Here is a 19,423-nt window from a genome sequence, read left to right on the forward strand (position 1 = left end):
TATGTTTTCCTCTAAGAGTTTGATAGTGTCTGGCCTTACATTTAGGTCTTTAATCCATTTTGAGTTTATTTCTGTGTATGGTGTTAGGAAGTATTCTAGCTGTCCAGTTTTCCCAGCACCACTTATTAAAGAGGCTATCTTTTCTCCATTGTATATTCTTGCCTCCTTTATCAAAGATAAGGTGACCGTATGCGCATGGGTTTATCTCTGGGCTTTCTATCCTGTTCCATTGATCTATATTTCTGTTTTTGTGCCAGTACCATGCTGTCTTGATTACTGTAGCTTCGTAGTATAGTCTGAAGTCATGGAGCCTGATTTCTGGGCTCTGTTTTTCTTTCTCTGGATTGCTTCGGCTATTCGGGATCTTTTGTGTTTCCATACAAATTGTGAAATTTTTTGTTCTAGTTCTGTGAAAAATGCCTTTGGTAGTTTGATAAGCCTTGCACTGAATCTGTACATTGCTTTGGGTTGTATAGTCTTTTTCACAATGTTGACTCTTCCAATCCAAGAACATGATATATCTCTCCATCTGTTTGTATCATCTTTAATTTCTTTCATCGGTGTCTTATAGTTTTCTGCATACTGGTCTTTTGTCTCCTTAGGTAGGTTTATTCCTAGGTATTTTATTCTTTTTGTTGCAATAGTAAATGGAAGTGTTTCCTTAATTTCTCTTTCAGATTTTTCATCATTAGTGTATAGGAATACAGGAGATTTCTGTGCATTAATTTTGTATCCTGCTACTTTACCAAATTCATTGATTAGCTCTCGTAGTTTTCTGGTACCATCTTTAGGATTCTCTATGTATAGTATCATGTCATCTGCAAACAGTGACAGCTTTACTTCTTTTCCAATTTGGATTCCTTTTATTTCTTTTTCTTCTGTGATCGCTGTGGCCAAAACTTCCAAAACTATGTTGAATATTAGTGGTAAGAGTGGGCATCCTTGTCTTGTTCCAGACTTTAGAGGAAATGGTTTCAGTTTTTCACCATTGAGAACGATGTTGGCTATGGGTTTGTCGTATATGGCCTTTATTATGTTGAGGTAAGTTCCCTCTGTGCCTCCTTTCTGGAGAGTTTTTATCCCATGTGGGTGTTGAATTTTGTCGAAAGCTTTTTCTGCATCTATTGAGGTTATCATATGGTTTTTATCCTTCAGTTTGTTAATATGGTATATCACATTGATTTGCATGTATTGAAGAATCCTTGCATTCCTGGGATAAACCCCACTTGATCATGGTGTATGATCCTTTTAATGTGCCTTTGGATTCTGTTTGCTAGTATTTTGTTGAAGATTTTTGCATCTATGGTCATCAGTGATATTGGTCTGTAGTTTTCTTTTTTTGTGACATCTTTGGTTTTGGTATCAGGGTTATGGTGGCCTCGTAGAATGAGTTTGGGCGTGTTCCTCCTTCTGCTATATTTTGGAAGAGTTTGAGAAGGATAGGTGTTAGCTCTTCTCTAAATGTTTGATAGAATTTGCCTGTGAAGCCACCTGGTCCTGAGCTTTTGTTTGTTGGAAGATTTTTAATCACAGTTTCAATTTCAGTGCTTTGTTATTGGTCTGTTTATATTTTCTCTGTCTTCCTGGTTTTGTCTCGGGAGGTTGTGCTTTGCTAAGAATTTGCCCATTTCTTCCAGGTTGTCAGTTTTATTGGCATATAGTTACTTGTAGTAATCCCTCATGATTCTTTGTATTTCTGCAGGGTCAGTTGTTACTTCCTCTTTTTCATTTCTAATTCTGTTGATTTGAGTCTTCTCCCTTTTTTTCTTGAAGAGTCTGGCTAGTGGTTTATCCATAGATTCATCTTTGCAATCACTTAACTATTTTATAATTATAAGTTATTTCTTCCTGGAAGCTGTAATTTTTCCCTTGATTTTCCCTGAGTTTGAGTAAGCAGTTAAGCAGACTGTGGGAAAAGTCTGTCAGGAATAATTATATTTTTGATAAATCTCTAGAGTTAAGATAACAGTGCTATGTTAGGAGGTGCCTCTCATGGTATTTTAGATTAGTACTTATGGTCCCTTTCTGGAAATAAGTAAGTAGTGGCATGCCATAGGGATTAATTCAAATGTTTCAACCACTTATGCCTATTCTCATGAAGTTTATTTTCTAGAGGATTATTTTTCATTTTCTTAAGATATATATATTTTTTATAACTAGATTGTTTAAGGGAGGGTTAATAAAGGAGTTGACACTAGAGTTGAGCCCTGAATAATATATGGCATATATCATGTTATTCCTGTTTTACATAAATATTATGTTTATGTCCATATTTCTACTTAAGCAGTCAAGCTTGGGGAAGCAAGTAGAGGATTTTCTAGACATATAACAACTATATTTAAACTTTCCTATCATTTCATGGCTTATAAATTGCTCTCTTATACATGACATTTTTTAAATTTTTCACAATGCTCCCATGAGGTAGTATTCCAGATTATTTTGTACTATATAATTTATTCCCAAATTTATACTTGATACGTTTTTGGCTGAGAAGTATAAAGAAAATATAATATTCCTAGGAACTTTTAAAATACTGAAATAAAATGTGTGTATGTATATTCGTATTCCTTGTGGTTTAATTCTTATTTTAACCTAAAGAACATTACATGTGTTACATTTCCAAGAGAACATGTTTCCCTTTTCTTACTCACTGTATTTCTCTCTCCTGTCCCTCTTTCCCTTCCTGCTTTACTTCCTTTCTTCTTTCCTTTTTTCCCTTTTCTCTTCCATTCATTTTTTTCTCCATTAAGTCTGTGTTTTCTAAGATCTGAAAAAATTAATATACTTCTAAAGGCTTGCTAGATCACTCACATGGCTGGCAGCTTATACTATTTTTCAGCAAGGCTTGTCAATCAAGGCAGCCATACAAGGCTTCCCTATGGCTTGTGTTTCTCAGAGCTGGGTTTCAAGAGGAAGTATTCTAAGAGACAGGAAACATTTATTGAAATGATCATCCAACATATTTATGACCTTAACACACTGAGGCAAGATCAAAGGCTTTTTCATACATTTTCCATTTCCATTGGAAAATAATCCAGTAATAACAAAGAAATATTACTGAAAAACCAAATTTGATGATAAAGAGTAGTTTATAAAAACATCTTGCTTTATCAGCAGAGACAGGCATAATTCATACATGTCTAGTTACATGAAAATTTTAGGTCAAAAATACTGTTGCTGTGTATGTGAATCATTACTTTCATAGAGATAGCTAAACAACTTGAAACAGAGTAAATAGTGATAAAAATTAAACTAATTGTAATTTATAATTAATAAGGTAACTAGTACCATGTAACAACTCAGATGCACTGATAACACAATGATGTTCTTCGTGAAAATGGCGGGAGCTATCTTCATATGCATATTATCAGTAGTTTTGTATCCTTGACAAGTGGCAAGCAGATTTCTAAGTGAATCCCTTATTAGAGAACTCAGTGTGCTAAGTTCTAAAGTGTTCTCAGTTCTCTTTACCAATAACAGATTTAATATCCTTCAGTTAAGTCATTTACTAGTTTTTCAGTGGAAAGCCTTTAGTCATTTGTGGAACAGCATATTTTGCAGCAGTTTTAGAGCAGTGCTACTCCAAGTATAATCCAACAGCATTAGCTGCACCTGGGCACTTGTTTGTATTAGACTCTCAGGCATTTCCCCTGCTGTTTGGATCGGAATCTGCATACAGGATTTCCAGGGGATTCTTAGGTGCATTAGAACACTAGAGAGGGCTTTTCAAACTTTGATATATATAACAATCACTCCCTGGACACTGCCCCTGGAGATTCTGATGCAATAGGAATGAAATAAGGCTTAAGAGTTTGTATTTTTAACAAGATTCTAGATGGTAGTGAAATTGCCATTCTGTGTATCACATTTTGAGTAGCAATGCCGTAGGTCAAATGTCAGTCAATTTTTCCCTAAAGCCTTTCAGATAGTAAATATATTTATACATTTCAGGCCAGGTGGTCTCTGTTGCAACCATTCAACCAGGCCATTATAGTGCTTAAGAAATATTGAAATAAATGGGCGTGGCTCTGTTCAAATAAACTTTCTTTATAAAATATAAAAACAGAGGGGGATCAATTTGGGCCATCAAGCTGTATTTGCTCATCCTTTATGTAAATGACCCTCAAGTCCCCCAGTGGCCCAACTACCAGTTTCATTCAGCATCAGTTAACATAATCTAACTATGGTGGTTTACACACGGAACAGTTATTTTCTTTTTTGTAAGAAGCCCAGATGTAAGCCATTACTGTTGTTGTTTTAACTCTTTAGGGATGTTAATGTCAACCAAGGTCTCTGATTCTCTTGGTCAGCTCCCTCTATAAAAATGCTCACCACAGAAGTACATTTGCCTACGTCTTACTGGACAGGCCTAACTTCAAATGAGGCTGGGAAATGTAGTCTTTTATGTAGGTACAGTCTTGCCCCAGAGATCTTAGTTTGGTCTTGTTTTAAGGAAGAAGTGTACATAGGATATTGTGTTCTTGGCAAACTAGTCATCCTTGTCACACTACAGACTATATTTTGAGAATAACTGATTTGTTTAGTCAACTGTAACTGATTTGTTACAGTTAAGTGAAAATTATTAGTAGACCAGTAATATGATTAGAAGCATTTTTTTGAATGATAGTATGCTATCTTTCATTCATTCTCTACATATGGATATATTTTGAAATATATATAATATATAATTTTATCTAGAATTAGGGTATGGTGAGTTATTCTAAACAAATATATTTGAGCTTAAATATCTTGTTGAATGTTGCATCCATCAAAATAGCCACTTTGGGAAGGAGGAATTACACAGAGTACAGTGCAAAAGTGGCATAAGCAATGATGTTAGAGTCTAACTTAGGTTTAAACCCTAGCCCAGTGACCTTGGACAATCCTGTTAACTTCTGGAGCCTTAGGTTTTTTCATTTGAAGGATGGTTATAATACTTAACTGACATCATTAAAAGGGTGAGATATGATGAATGTAATGTGCCTAGCTAAGAACCTAGCCTTCAATAAGTTGTAACTGTGTTTATAATTATAATTGAAGATTAATCTGATGATGGATGTCATTGCTTAAGTCACTTTTGGACTTCCAGAATGGCCTTCAGAACCTAAATCAAATGAACTTTAATATTAATCAAATTTAGACAGGATTAATTTGGTCATTAACAGGTGGTCCGATCTTTTTTCTACATAGTGTCTGAGATAAACATGTGTTTGTAAATACTGGCATAGTCATATGTGTGTTTGCAAGTTGCATTTGTTCTTAAGTTACTAATGCGAGAAACAGAACAGAAAAAAAACAGCTTCAAACAGGTGTTATTTGCTTAAATTTTTTGAGCACTTTCATCATGTGCCAGGTTTCCAGACTTTAGAAGAGAAAGAAAAAGAGAATAAAGGTAGAGACAGTGACTCTGCCCCGGTCCTGCTCATGTAACTTTTCTTAATTTAGAGGATTATGCTGTGAACTTCATACATGCCTTTACCACTCACATGAATTCATTTGTTTTTCTATCTGCTAGCACTTCAAGATCGTTTCTCTAAAGATTTTTTTTTTAATTCTACACTTACTTTTGTTATAGTGTAGATAAGATGGTTGTGGGATGGTTGACTTCATTATGTGTGTTTCTGCAGGCACTTTTTTTTTCCCTGTCATTCTTAACATATATCTAATTTGAAATGAGAAACGATAGACATGTCATAATTAAGGTTTCTGAAACCTCATTTAACTTTTGATTAAAGTGACTTTTACAATTTGACAGAATTCTACAGGATATTTTTTCTGTTGCAAATAATAATTTGAGTTTAAAGTGATAACCTCTTCATAGAGTCAAACATTACACATTTCATTGGAGAATTTAGGTAAGAAGTTAGAAAGAGTAGTAATCAATTTGAAATTAAAGTAGCACAAACTGCTGTTATATTCAGTTGTATGTATAACCTGGTTTGCATGTGTTTTTCACAATTCTTTTGTCTTTTGTTTTTGAACTGTTATTGCAGCTGGATATTGTGTGATTACATATATTCTTGGAGTTGGAGACAGGCACCTGGATAACCTTTTGCTGACAAAAACAGGTAACAAATAATGGCTAGTAGCAGATATACATTTTATATGCCAGTGATTTTTGCCCTGGAATCTACTTCGTAAGAAAATAAGTTGCATAAGTGAATTTAAATTGAAGTCCCTTTATATGGTACCTTGGAAGGACATGTAAGGGAAACTCCCATCCCTTATAAGAACTGCTTTAGTAGAAATCCTACAGATGGTCATCTAGCCCTTACTTCTTGAAATGCCTCCTTTAGTGGGAAGCCCATAATGTATGCAAGCAGTCCAATCTCTTACTGTACAGCTCTAGTTAGAGTGTTTAAATGTTCTTTCTCTTATCAAACAAAACTGAACTCACATTAACCTCTATCTTTAATTCTTTACCTTTTCCCCTTGGAGTTATGTGGAATAATCATTCTCATCCTCCTTCTTCCTAATAACCCCACGGCCCCATGGCTTTAAACACCATCTCGGTGCAACTTCCAACCTTACTCTATTTCAATCCATTTCATTAGCTGTTTACTTGAAATCCTAAATATACAACTAGTCATAAAAGTTGTTTTCTTCCTCCACTACCTGCCTGATAAGCTGCTCCTCACTTGGTTTCCCCATCTTAATAAATAGTAACATCACCTACTCAGTTGTTTAAGCCCCAGACTTGGGAGTCATTTTAATTGCACTATTGGCTTCATCTTACATATCGAACCTATTATCAAATTGTGTCTACTGCTCACCAAAATAAATCATGAAGTTACCCCCTCTTCATTTCCACTGCTTTAATCCCATTTGAAACCACCAATATCTTTTGCCCAAACTGTATGATTAAAATCTGAACTCTTTACTGTAGCCATTGTGACTTGCCTACACTAACAGTTTTGAATGTCTGAATGTAAAATCACTGCTGTCTTGGGCAAGTGCCCTTGTTGTTTCTTCTTCCTGGGAAGCTCTTCTCTCAGATCTTTCAAGACTTTGTTTAGTTAAGTCTAAGATTGAATGGCATCTTTTTAGAGTAGCCTTTTCTAACTCTCCAGTCAAATAATATTTATATACCTGCCACCGCACCCCTCTCCATTACTCTCTATTTATTATTCTGTTTTGTTTTCTTTATAGCACTTATCACTAGCTGAGGTATCTTTTTTTAATATAATTCAACAAATATTTATTGAGCACCTACTATATTTTAGGTATTGTTCTAAGTGCTGGGGATACCAAAATAAACAGGACAGAAATCCTAGCCCTCATGGAGCTTGTTGACTTCTTAATCATCATCCTCTCCCATTCCGGATGTAGGTTCCATGAGAGCAGGGACCTTGTTCCTGCACTTTGCCACCGTGCCTCCAGAACCTTGAACAATGCCTAGCTAAAATGTTTGATAAATCATTGTTGAATTAATGAATAAATTTTTCTGTCTTCTGTGTAGCCTTTTCTTCCATATGCCAAATAATCCAAGTTTCTTCAGCCCTTCACAGAAAATAGATTTTTGTTTGTTTGTTTGTTTGGCGGTACGCGGGCCTCTCCTGTTGCGGAGCACAGGCTCCGGACGCGCAGGCTCAGCGGCCATGGCTCACGGGCACCTAGCCGCTCCGCGGCATATGGGATCTTCCCGGACCGGGGCACGAACCCATGTCCCCTGCATCAGCAGGCGGATTCTCAACCACTGCGCCACCAGGGAAGCCCAGAAAATAGATTTTAAAGTACCCTTAAAATAGTCTCTCAGGTAAGGACATTATGTAGTTTGTTAGTATTCCTCCAAATTTTGATACCAAAAATTTAACATAATATATTGAGTATAGCCTGACTAATTATTAATATAGTAACCATGTTAATTCATGTAGTCTGGAATTTCAATATTCAGTTTTAAGTTATTAGTGTGAAAAATTATCTGGTAAAATTTGCGTGTGGGAACCGTGTCTGTATCAACGCCAGGCAGTTCCTTTAATTACCAAAGCCTGAAGGAGTATAATCAGATTGCATTGGAGGTTCTTGCCAAATTTACTAATTTAGCAAAGGATATTTATAAAACGTTATGCTGTGTTTGGAAAAAATTATAATTTGGAAAAAGTTTTCCTGTGTTGTTTTCCTAGCTCTCTTTTTCAGTTGAATCTTTTAACCACAAGAATCAAACTACCAAAATAATTCCATTTGTTTTTATATTGTAATCATTTTATAACCACAGTGGAATTCTTTAACGTATAGAGTAACATTACATCTATAATATTATATTCACAGATCTTACTTGTCTCTTCTTTTGGAAATTGATAAATAATAGAACGTTTTCTGTTGGACTTTGAGAACTGCTCTGTCTTGTGTGTGTCTGTGTGTATTGATGGGGATACTTTAAGAGTAAGATTTGGAAAGAAAGGTCTACCTAATATACTTTTTTGGCCCAGGTCATAGATACTTGTATGGAAATTGAATTATAAAATTTCAAAAACAGGTTTTAAGCTTCTTGTCACCAGTTTTCCACTAGAGGGTGCTCTAAATTTTGTTTTAAGCTTACCTAAAAATGTGCTAGATGAGAGGCACATTCTCTTTTTTTTAAAACAGTATTTCTGGGGCTTCCCTGGTGGCGCAGTGGTTGCGCGTCCGCCTGCCGATGCAGGGGAACCGGGTTCGCGCCCCGGTCTGGGAAGATCCCACATGCCGCAGAGCGGCTGGGCCCGTGAGCCATGGCCGCTGGGCCTGCGCGTCCGGAGCCTGTGCTCCGCAACGGGAAAGGCCACAGCAGAGGGAGGCCCGCATACCACAAAAAAATAAAAAAATAAAAAAATAAAACAGCATTTCTTTGAGTTATTTCTTCTTAACTGCTCTTTAATAATTTCATCCACTTATATCATACAACAAGCATTTTACATCTTCCTCACTAGGATAAATGTTTTAAATTTTTGGATTTAGTTTGAATGAAATTGGATTGTGTAAGGAAAGACCGATTATGTCAAGACAAATGGAAGTATATAATACATTCCTCAACTTCTAGAAATTTATAATGAGTTATTTTAAAATGTTTGTGTGTCTACTCATTTTTTACTAACAGTCCATATTTCAAAGCAGTTTCAAGTTATATTAATTACATATGTTATAATTTGACTTTGTATAGTTTAGACAACTGTTACATATTTAAAATGAATTTTGAAGGTGTTTCATTGCAGGAAATAGATTTCAATGCTTGTACTTAAAAATGCCTTGAATATTATGAAGCATCTTCTATTGTATATTTTGGATCCATTGTGCCTTCAACACAGACCATAACGTATTAAAAACTTAGAACTTTAGATTCTCTTATATAACTCTTCAGTCTCTCAGTGTTGATGGAGCTTTTATTAATGATAAATAGCATTTCTCCCATTCTTCAAAATAAAATACCTTTTGTCTTCTATTCTCATTTTCCAGCTTGGGCAGGTGTGTGTGTGTGTGTGTGTGTGTGTGTGTGTGTGTGTTTCTTGGGCAGGTTTAGTTGGTTTGGAATTGTAATCAGAGTACTACTGATTTGTCAGTGCCCAGTTCCCTAGTATGAGAGATGGAACAGAGAGGAAGGAGACACCCAGATTTCATTTCACTGTGGTCTTTTGGGGATACACCCTAAATACACACTGTTCCACCTGTAAATATAGATGAGACAGAAAAGGGTCAGACTAAGAACTTCAGGAATGTGTGGAGGAAAATGTTTCACCTCTTATAGAGAATTTCAAAATCTGTACAATGGTAATGTACAAAAATGCAAAATATAAGACTCAATTTCAGATTTCTCAGAAATTTTTTGCCCATGCTTTAATTGGTTGTGGATATTTTTAACTTGGTTGAAGTTTCCTCAATTTGTGCAGCAGAGGGCGTTGTGTATCTACCACAATGTAAAAGTCTGGAAATTCCTTTGTCAATGTTATGGTTTTCTACAAGCATATTTGGGGTGAATGATATTTCACTTATTAATTCATTAATATATTATTTTGGCAAGAAACTACAAAATTTAAGCTGTGATACAGGACTAGAAAAAAAGTGAATTTTTTTCAGAGTTGTTGTCCTTTGAGGAAGCTTTAAGAAGTTTATTCAGGGTAATTCAATTGTGGCAGGACACAAATGAAATTAGACTTGAGTTTATCTCAACTCTTTGGAAAAAGTTTTGTTTTGTTTTTACTTTTGAGAATTTGAGGGGGAAAAAAAGGACCAGTATAACTGAAAAACGTGCTGTTTGTTTATGGTATACAGACTTTATGATATAATTAACATATAAAATTAATATGTAAATAACTGAAAAACATTCACAAAAGAGAAGTAGGAACTGGGTATCTGTAGTAAATGGAAAGTTTTTTGTAGGTCCTAAAGATGCCTTGTTAACCTGGGCTTATCCATTTATATAGTGAGAGGAGTGGTAGCTTTTTTGTCTGTGGTGGCACTTCAGAGTAATACCCTTTGAGCCTTTTGTCACAAAGCTCAGAGCAAAGAAAAATAGTCATTTTTATCCTAATTGCACAGTGCTTTCAATACATCTCCTATCCTGATCTTCTTTATCACTCTTTAATTTTATGTACAATTAATTCACTTCCCTTTTTTTAATTCTGGGGAACAATCTCACATAGGAGTTAATATGTCAAGCTCTAAAGTCAAATTCTTTGCGTTTAAATTGCCCCTCCACCATTGTATGACCGATCAAGTTATATAATATATCTGTGTCTCAGTCTTTTCTTCTCAATGCATAAATAATAATAGAACCTCTCTCCTGGTGTGAGGGTTGAATGATTTAATATGGTAGAATTTTGTATGGTACTGAGCACATAGTAAACATTCCTTGTGGGCTAACTATTATGGTTTTGTTTGTTTATTTCACCACCAGGAAATAAGAATGCCTTCCTTATTTAGCTTATATAGCTGTTATTTGTAATCATAATTTTAGAGATAAGAAAATAATATATCTCAAAAACTTTTTCCACCCTAAAATCCAAACTCCTGTAAGTTACTGCCCTCTAAAATCTCTTTTGAGTGGCTCATTATTTTAGTAGTATATGTGCTTGTTTACTCTCTGGAACATGAGAGAAAGGAGTATAAAAAGCTCTGTGTATAGTAGGCACCTAGTAAATGCTTTGAAAATAAGTAAATGAACTAGGTTTTCTCATGTCATTTTAATCTATCCTTAGGGTTTCAGAAAAATCTGTTTCCTGTCAAAGCGTAGTTTTACTATAGATTGTGGATATACTATTATTTACCAGTTTGATTTGTATTTCTCAGTTGATATATGCAAAAGAGAGCCAAGCACATAAGACCTTCCCTTTTTATCCATAAGTACTTTTTTAGTCTTTATTGATCCTTACTTTAGATGTTTAAATAATGAAAACTTGTCTTCATGTGAATAATTTTCTTTTTAACATTATTTAAAATCTGATCTTTTGAAAGTTTCTTAAATATTTAGTGTCAGGAAGTCAGTCTTTATGTTAACTGAAACCTATCATAAGGAAAATGTTAATTTTTGTAGAGGCTGCTTTTTTGTTAAGTTTGTTTGAGAAGAACGTTGTATCTTCTCATTAGAGGTAATAAAAAATGATAAAGGGCTATACTCTTTTTACCTAAGGAGGTGCAAATTACTTTATAGATAGAGTAACTTAGACTGGGTCATGAAGAATGTGTTGGATTTGTATGGGATACAAATGAAGAAAAGCACACATTCCTGTAAAATACCCAGAAGCTGAAATAAGCCATGCCTTTGCAGGTAATATATATAGGCTGGTTAGAGAAATTTGACTTCAGATTATGGAGGGAAATCAATCTACTTCCTTTCGGATTACCTTTTATATGGCAAAGCTTAATTCAGTCACTGAAGTAAAACTGTAGATTAGGATAGTAAATTTTTTAATGTAAGTTTTATCAGATGATATATTCCTTAATGCTGGGTAGACACTTTTGCTTCGAAATGAATAATTTGGGGGGAGGTTACATTTTAATGTATTTTAAAGCATTCAAAGTTTCAGAAACTAAAATATTAAAAAGTTATTTTTATAGTAACCCCAGAACAAAAAAAAGCATCAAATTTTAAGGTAATGATGTTGAACAACACAAGGAAACTATAACCATTAGTCTGAATATGAGTTTTAATTCATTTAGGTGATTCATCTTGCCACTGTCCCTTCCACGATGACCTGAGTCTGAGAGTTGTATTAGTCAGTATAAAGTAGATCAGAAGTCCTCAAGCTTCTGAGTATATTAGAATCATCAAGAGAGCCAGTTAAAATACAGATTGCTGGGCCCCAGGCTCAGAGTTTTTGTTTTAGTAGGTATGATAGGGCCTGAGAATTTGTTTTAATAGCAAAGAAAACTATCAGTAATTCTCTGAAAAGGTTATTAAGATTCTTCTCCCCTTTTAAAATCCATTTCTATTTAGAGGCTTGGTTCTTTCACTTCAATCATAACAATATATCATAATAGATTGAAAGAAGAAACAAATATGAGAATCCAGCTTCTCCGATTAAGCCAGACATTAAAAAGATGTGCAAAATGTAAGGCAGTGCCACTCTTCTCATGAATTATATTTTGTTTTGTAAAGTAGTTATTAGTAATAGAAAAAAATTTTATGTTAAAACGTTATTGAATTGTTATTTTTAAGCTAATTAATATTTTTTATATGTCTCAGTTTTAATTTCAAATGTAGTAAATATCAATATAGGTAGTCCAACTAAGGCTTTTTTGGGGTCCTGAATAATTTTTAAGAGTATAAAGCGTCCTGAGACCATGATCTTTTAGAATTGCTTTTTGAAGGCCATTGTTTTTCATCTTCAAAGGGTTAATTACTGTTCTGCTTCAGACATTAAAACAGTTCTCTAGAAGAAAAGAGTGTTTCAGAGGAAAGAAGACTTTGTTTTAATGACTGTAGGAAAAATGAAAATATATAACAGTTAAATATTCATTTTTCTTGAATGGAAATAGACTAGATAATCAGAGATACTAAGTAGACATGGTTTTGCCCCCTTTTCATTAGTTAGCTTAATGTTATCCCTGTTTATAAGAAGCCATCTTAACAATTGAATGTGAAGTGATAATAAATTATGTGAAACATTTAGCAGGTGATTGGAATGTCTATGCTAATCTGTACTTATGTATGACTTATTGTACTTTGTTACTCAAAAACTAGTTTTGAAAAATATTTCCTCATTACTATACTTCTTAACTATAAATGAAAATACCTCTAATCAAGTATATCATAAGGTTTAACTAATAAGTGTTGGGAGCAGTGAGAGTGTAGGTGTAGGGAGCATTTTAAATTCTAAAATATAAGTTCCATTGTACCAATAAATAGTTATTCACAGCGTTCTTTTTTTCTAGGTTTTGTGGTAGGGCAACAGGAAAGATACAACATTCATGTAAGAAATAAAGGCATTTTGGGGAAAAAAATAAAATGTCAGGTTATATACAAAAAAATTTGAGAGTGGGAAACTTACTGGGGAGTAGAGTGGCAGGGAAGAATTTTTGAATTTGGGAATTTTGTGGGATTTTCAAAAAATTAGAGTCTGGTTTATAGGAGAGATTACAGGAGAGAGTCAAGTAGAAGGGATAAGCAGCAGTGTAAGAAATGGAATAAGTACAGTTTTGAGATTGGTTGCATTTAATTATTAAATAGACAAAAGGGAAATTAAAAAAAAAGAAACTCTACCACTAAATACTATTAATTTTGGCAGTATCTAGTCTCTTTAATCCAAGAACTACAACTCTTTAATCCAAGAACTACAAATGTCTTCAACTACAATTTTAAAAATACATTCATATCACTTATGCAAATAACAGGAAAATTTAATTAACACCTCTTATTCCCTTTATATTGCAAGGCAGGGACAAAAGAAGGTAGTTACAGTCAACATTAAGTTTGTTTTATGACACTTTGCCCCTTGACTATTTAATGTAATAGATTTGAGTAAGACCAGATTCCCTGAATTTTTTTAACATTTTTTTTTTAATTTCGTGAAGTGCATGTTCAAAATTCTTAAAAGTTTAATTTACAGATATTAAGTTTAAAAAAGCCATTCCCTTTGGTATGAGGATAAATTTTCATAAAACGTTGATAGCCTCTTTTCAAAATACATTCCTCTTTGAACTTGCAAAGCATAGTAATGGTTTCATAGTTAGATACTGAATCTTTTATGCCTTATAATTAAGTAGTAATCCTGTTCTTTGAGAATTTTCTTACAAGAAGGATAGAAGTATACTCTTCATTTGGAGGCAGTGATGCATAGATGACATTGGAATTCCAGTAATGCCTGTTAGGAAATGAAGAAAAGTGGAGCTAGGTTTCCTATTAAAAAGCACCAAGCCCATTAAATAAACTCCGTGTGATGGTTGATACAGTTTGATACGTGATTTATTAAGGGTAGCAGTTTTGAATCAAAGATTGGTCAAATAGGTTCTCTGCTCAAGTGGTGGGTATCAGTAGGAAATATATTGATAACAAAACATTATTTAAATAAATAAAACTAAAAAAGGTTTATCTGTACCTACGATATTGTAAGCTTCTAATTTCTTAACCTCTTGAAGGGTAGAATGGTATTTGTCTAACAAGGTAGATAATAAATGGGAAGTCCAGAATGAAAATAAGCAGAAAATGAAGTGCTTCGCTTAGTTGAACAGAGGATACGTGTTTAGCTGAAGGCAGTGAAACCTTTAACAGAAGTTGATCATGAACTTTTCACCAAATCATGAAAAATTCAATGATAGCATCCTCCCTTGAACCTTAAGAGATTAGGAGATGGTGCTTTCCCAGTAAGTACCAAATTTTCAAATTACTTATTCCAAAACTGATTTCTCATCTTTTGGGAATCTTGGACTTCCCTTGGGAAATTGGTAAAGTCTGTAAACTTCCAAAAATACTGATTTCATTGTGTTTAGAGACCCTGAAGTGCATTTTGGAATTCTGAAAACGTGTTTTTCAATCAAGAGTAATACGTAGAACTGTTTTAAACAGAAATGAAACCCCCTGTGTTGACATATTACATTTTATAATCTTAAATATGTACAACATAAAACCTGATCTTAACTTACTATGCATCTACTCATACATAACTGTAAAATACAAACAGATTTATAAGATAATAATGTTACAAACTAGCAAAATTTAACCTAACAATATTAATGTGACAGACAAAGGAATACTGAAACTAAATTGCCACTTGCTAGTGTGAATATGATATAGATAATATAGTGTTTCAATTCAGAGTACTGTTAATGTCCTGTCCCATGCTAATATTCTTACGCTACTTTCCTCTACTTGAACTGCTTCATAACCTCCATTTATTCCGGATGCTGTAATGTAATTTTCAGGGTACTCTGCTTCTGTTAGTATTAGCCTGCAACAATTAAAGTAGCTTTGCTGTTTGATACCAACCCAGTCAAAAACATTGAAATCATAGGACAGTATTAAGTAGTAAGGTATCAAGCATCCAGATGATCCGGACTCAGCCTTTATTAATTTCATTATAGATCTTCACAGAAATGAAGACACAAAATTTTTAAAACATGACAACGTCTATAAGAACTGTCAGGTTTCTAGAAGAAAATTTCTCACATCAATAATGTTATTAAAAGTTGTCTAAGCTGTAAAGGTGAAATTGAGATGTCATTGGTTAAATAAATGCAGAATAGCCACATTGCATGCTCCTGTATGCTAGGCATTATCCTAGGTTTCAGGACTATAACAAAAATAAATGGAACAAGGTTCTTGATTATAAGACTCTTAATGGTTCATTAAAAGTTTAGTGTTGGGGAGAAAGAGGAGTGAACAAATAATTTCAATATACACCTCAGCTAAAGTGTTTTGATAGAAATAGGTGAGGTAGGAGCCTCATTAATAACTACTTACCAAACACATGCTGATTTAGGTAGCCCTGGTGTGAGCTAGAGGAAACTTTTAGCTAACCTGTTACTGCCTTTGTTTTTTGGGGTGGGGAGACAAAACCACTTTTCAATTCTCCACAGGCTCCTTGCTATCTATATCTAATTAGAATTCCTTCTCATTTCACCTCCGCCATTTGTCATTTACTATACTAGATCTATCCAGATATATCCATTTTAAAAAATTCTTAAGAGACTATTGGGGAGGAAGAAATTTTCCTCTACCCTTCTAGTTTCTTCTGGCTGGTCTAAGAACTAAATTGACATGAGATTATTGACAGATTAACAGGAGAAAAACTAAAGTTTACTAACATGTGTATATGGGAGAGACCCAGAAAAACTGTGAATAACTCACCAAAATGGTTGAAACCCTCACCTTAAATACCATCTTTTGCTAAAGACTAAGGAGGATGTTGGGGATAGTGGTTTGGGACCTCAAAGTGGGAGAGGCAATTGACAAGGAGATAGAAAAGCAAATGTTTGATAAATGTTTGCTAGGCCATGCAGAGACAATAGGACACAAAGGAATTTTTAACAAACTTTGCTAAGTTCCTCCCTGTCTGCATACATAGTTCATACAATTATTAATCTATGGTGATAGGTCCCTTCCTGGAACAGATCCTCTACTGACAATTTTTTAGATAGCTGGGGGAAGGTCAAGTTTCGTCCTTTTGGGCCTTGATTGGTTTCAGCTCAAAAATAATTTTCATGCCAGAAAGACATTTTGGGGTGGCAAGTTTTGCTCCCCTGTGAGAGTTTAACCAATTCTCCAGTTTGAACAGAATATTTTAAACCTGGTATATCTTAAAAAAAAAAAGATAATTTCGATAAATGGAAAACTAGTATTCAGTGCGATAGTTACATTGATGATGGTGCAGGGGAACAAAATTTGCTACCCCAAAATGTTTCTGGCATGAAGTTTCAAGCTGAAAACAATCAAGGCCAAAAAGCCTCTGGAAGCACCTTTGACCTTGCCCCTAACTGCCTGAAGAATTTAGATAGAGGGCCTATAACAGGAATAGAGCTATCACCAGGAATATCTGCAAAGAATACAGGCTAGGTGTGGTGGGCAAATCTCTTGGAGATTTAGAGTCCACTCTGTGTCCCATTGTCTCTGCAAGGCCTAGCAAACATTTGTTTCCCAAACATTTGCTTTTCCATCTCCATGCCTTCCTCACATTTGAAGTCCCAACTCCTACCCCAACATCCTCCTTTGTCTTTAGGTGAAGATGGTATTTAGGGTGAGGGTTTCAACCATTTTGGTGAGTTTCTTGGTTTTTCTGGGTCTCTTTCATGTTTACATGTTATTAAATTTTGGTTTGATTTTTTTCCTCTTAATCTGTCTCATGTCAATTTAATTCTTAGACCAGCCAGAGAACCTAGGAGGGTAGAGGAAAATTTCTTCCTCCTGGACAATGACTACTTTTCTACAGCCAGGTGATGATAATGTTTAAATCTCTGGTTAGTTGTCATTATGAGCACTCATTTGTAAGCTGTTGTTTCTCTTTGTATATTGAACTGCATGTCCCAAATTTAGTACACCTTCTGTCAACTCCAGATAATTTGCAATATAGTTTTCTTTACTGTTGTGGGAAAATAGTGCCAGTATCTATCTTGAATTTTACTTAAATTTAATATTATTATTGCCTAAAATTTGGACATTTTATTACCCAGTCCTGGCACATTTGAAGTTCTTTCTCATTTTCAGAGTTTTATAACATTTCCAGTTTAATGTATTATTTAGTTTTTCTTTGTTAAGAAAGATGCCTGAAGAAGTTGCAGAAAATAAGATTGCTTATCTCTTTAATATTTAATTTTACTAATTTCTGGCAGTTGTGATCTCAGGTATCAGGGACATTTTAAGCATGTTTAAAATGTAGTAATATTTATTTTTGAACAAAGTTCAGTATTTAAAATTTAGAGTGATTACTGTCTATCAAGTACTGTGTTAAGTATTAGCTATACTATCTCTTTTAATTCTTCCATAGCAGGTAATTATCAGTATTAACCTGTTTTGTAGTTTAGAAAGTGAGCCTTAGAAAGGTTAAACAACTTTATCAGGGTCACTACCTGATCAAGTGAGATGTGAAGGTGTTTTAATAAAGGGCCATTATGCTCCTGACTCAGAGTGCCTGCCAGGGCATCACTGTTACCTGGGACTTTGTTACCACAACTAGAGTCAGTTCCATGCCCATCTTTGTTTATGTTTCCAACAGTGACCTAATGATGGTGTATAAAGTTCACAGATAACAGTGTTAATGCTCAGAGAAAGGCGTAGACAGAAGGGTATAGCTTAACATTTTAACTGGATAGAGTCACTATGAAAAAATATTTTGCAAGATGGCAAAAGTGTGTAAAAACTCAATACATGCACCTCAAGAACAATGGCTTGTGCCATTGAAGGAAAGAAATCGAAACTTCCCCAAAAATGATGGAGGATAGGTTTCCACATAAAACAGGTCAGAATGCATTACAAGATAAATGAGAGTGGGCAGGTTGCACTAGGGAAATTTTGAGTTGGCTTTTTAAATGAATTCATTTCTTTTTTTTTTTTTTATTGGTTCACATGGCTTTATTGGATGAAAATAAGTAAAAGGAGCAAAAATAAGAGAGTTGTTAACAAGAATTTTTGTAAAATATTTCAAGCACATAGCTACTACATCAGTAAAAGCACTGAACAATTCATTTGGGGTAATGTTGCAATCATGCTCCTACAGTTATAATAAGAAAATAAATTCTGAATGTTAATAAACCTCATTTCATATTTTTCTCGTTCTAATAAGGCAATGGCTATTTTAATTCATATCTATAGATGCAAATGCATTACACAGAAAAAATATATTTGTTGTAACATATCAACCTATCTTGATCTCATTTATAACAACTGCACACTTGATTTTATTATTAAGATATTTTTAAAATAAATTCCCTCACTAAAATATGTGAAAGAATTATGATAAGCCACTTTACGAAGGCTTTTAACTATTTAGGGTTGTTATATAATAATCATCATCATAATGTTTTAGAGATTCAAATTCTAAGGAAAAGAATAACTTGTGTGTATAAGCAAAAGCTTTTCGTTTAATTTTTAAATTTTATTTTATTTATTTTTTTGTGGAGCAGGTCCTTATTAGTCATCAGTTTTATACACATCAGTGTCTACATGTCAATCCCAATCTCCCAGTTCATCACACCACCACCACCACCACCACCCCCACCGCTTTCCTCCCTTGGTGTCCATACGGTTGTACTCTACATCTGTATCTCAATTTCTGCGCTGCAACCTAGTTCATCTGTACCATTTTTCTAGGTTCCACATATATGCGTTAATATACGATATTTGTTTTTCTCTTTCTGACTTATTTCACTCTGTATGACAGTCTCTATATCCATCCACGTCGCAACAAATAACCCAATTTCGTTCCTTTTTATGGCTGAGTAATATTCCATTGTATATATGTACCACATCTTCTTTATCCATTCGTCTGTCGATGGGCATTTAGGTTGCTTCCATGACCTGGCT

At 34.3% G+C, this 19,423-nt stretch overlaps 1 protein-coding gene across 3 annotated transcripts in view; it reads left to right on the top strand.

The window, feature by feature from the left end:
- PIK3C3 (phosphatidylinositol 3-kinase catalytic subunit type 3) overlaps window positions 1–19,423 on the top strand; it is a 174,335-nt gene that overhangs the window by 130,773 nt on the left and 24,139 nt on the right. For 2 of the 3 annotated variants that reach the window (XR_002891345.3, XM_024120622.1), the window contains exon 21: window positions 5,994–6,068. Coding sequence is in view for 2 of the 3 variants with exons in the window: in XM_024120622.1 (XP_023976390.1) it covers window positions 5,994–6,068 (75 nt within the window). In the remaining variant the exon portion in view is untranslated. Of the gene's footprint in view, window positions 1–5,993; window positions 6,069–17,265; window positions 17,386–19,423 lie in introns of those variants that run through there. The other variant, XM_028480039.2, reaches the window with a different exon arrangement.

This window comes from Physeter macrocephalus, chromosome 19 (assembly GCF_002837175.3).
Source record: "Physeter macrocephalus isolate SW-GA chromosome 19, ASM283717v5, whole genome shotgun sequence".
In the NCBI taxonomy this organism is placed as follows: Eukaryota; Metazoa; Chordata; class Mammalia; order Artiodactyla; family Physeteridae; genus Physeter; species Physeter macrocephalus.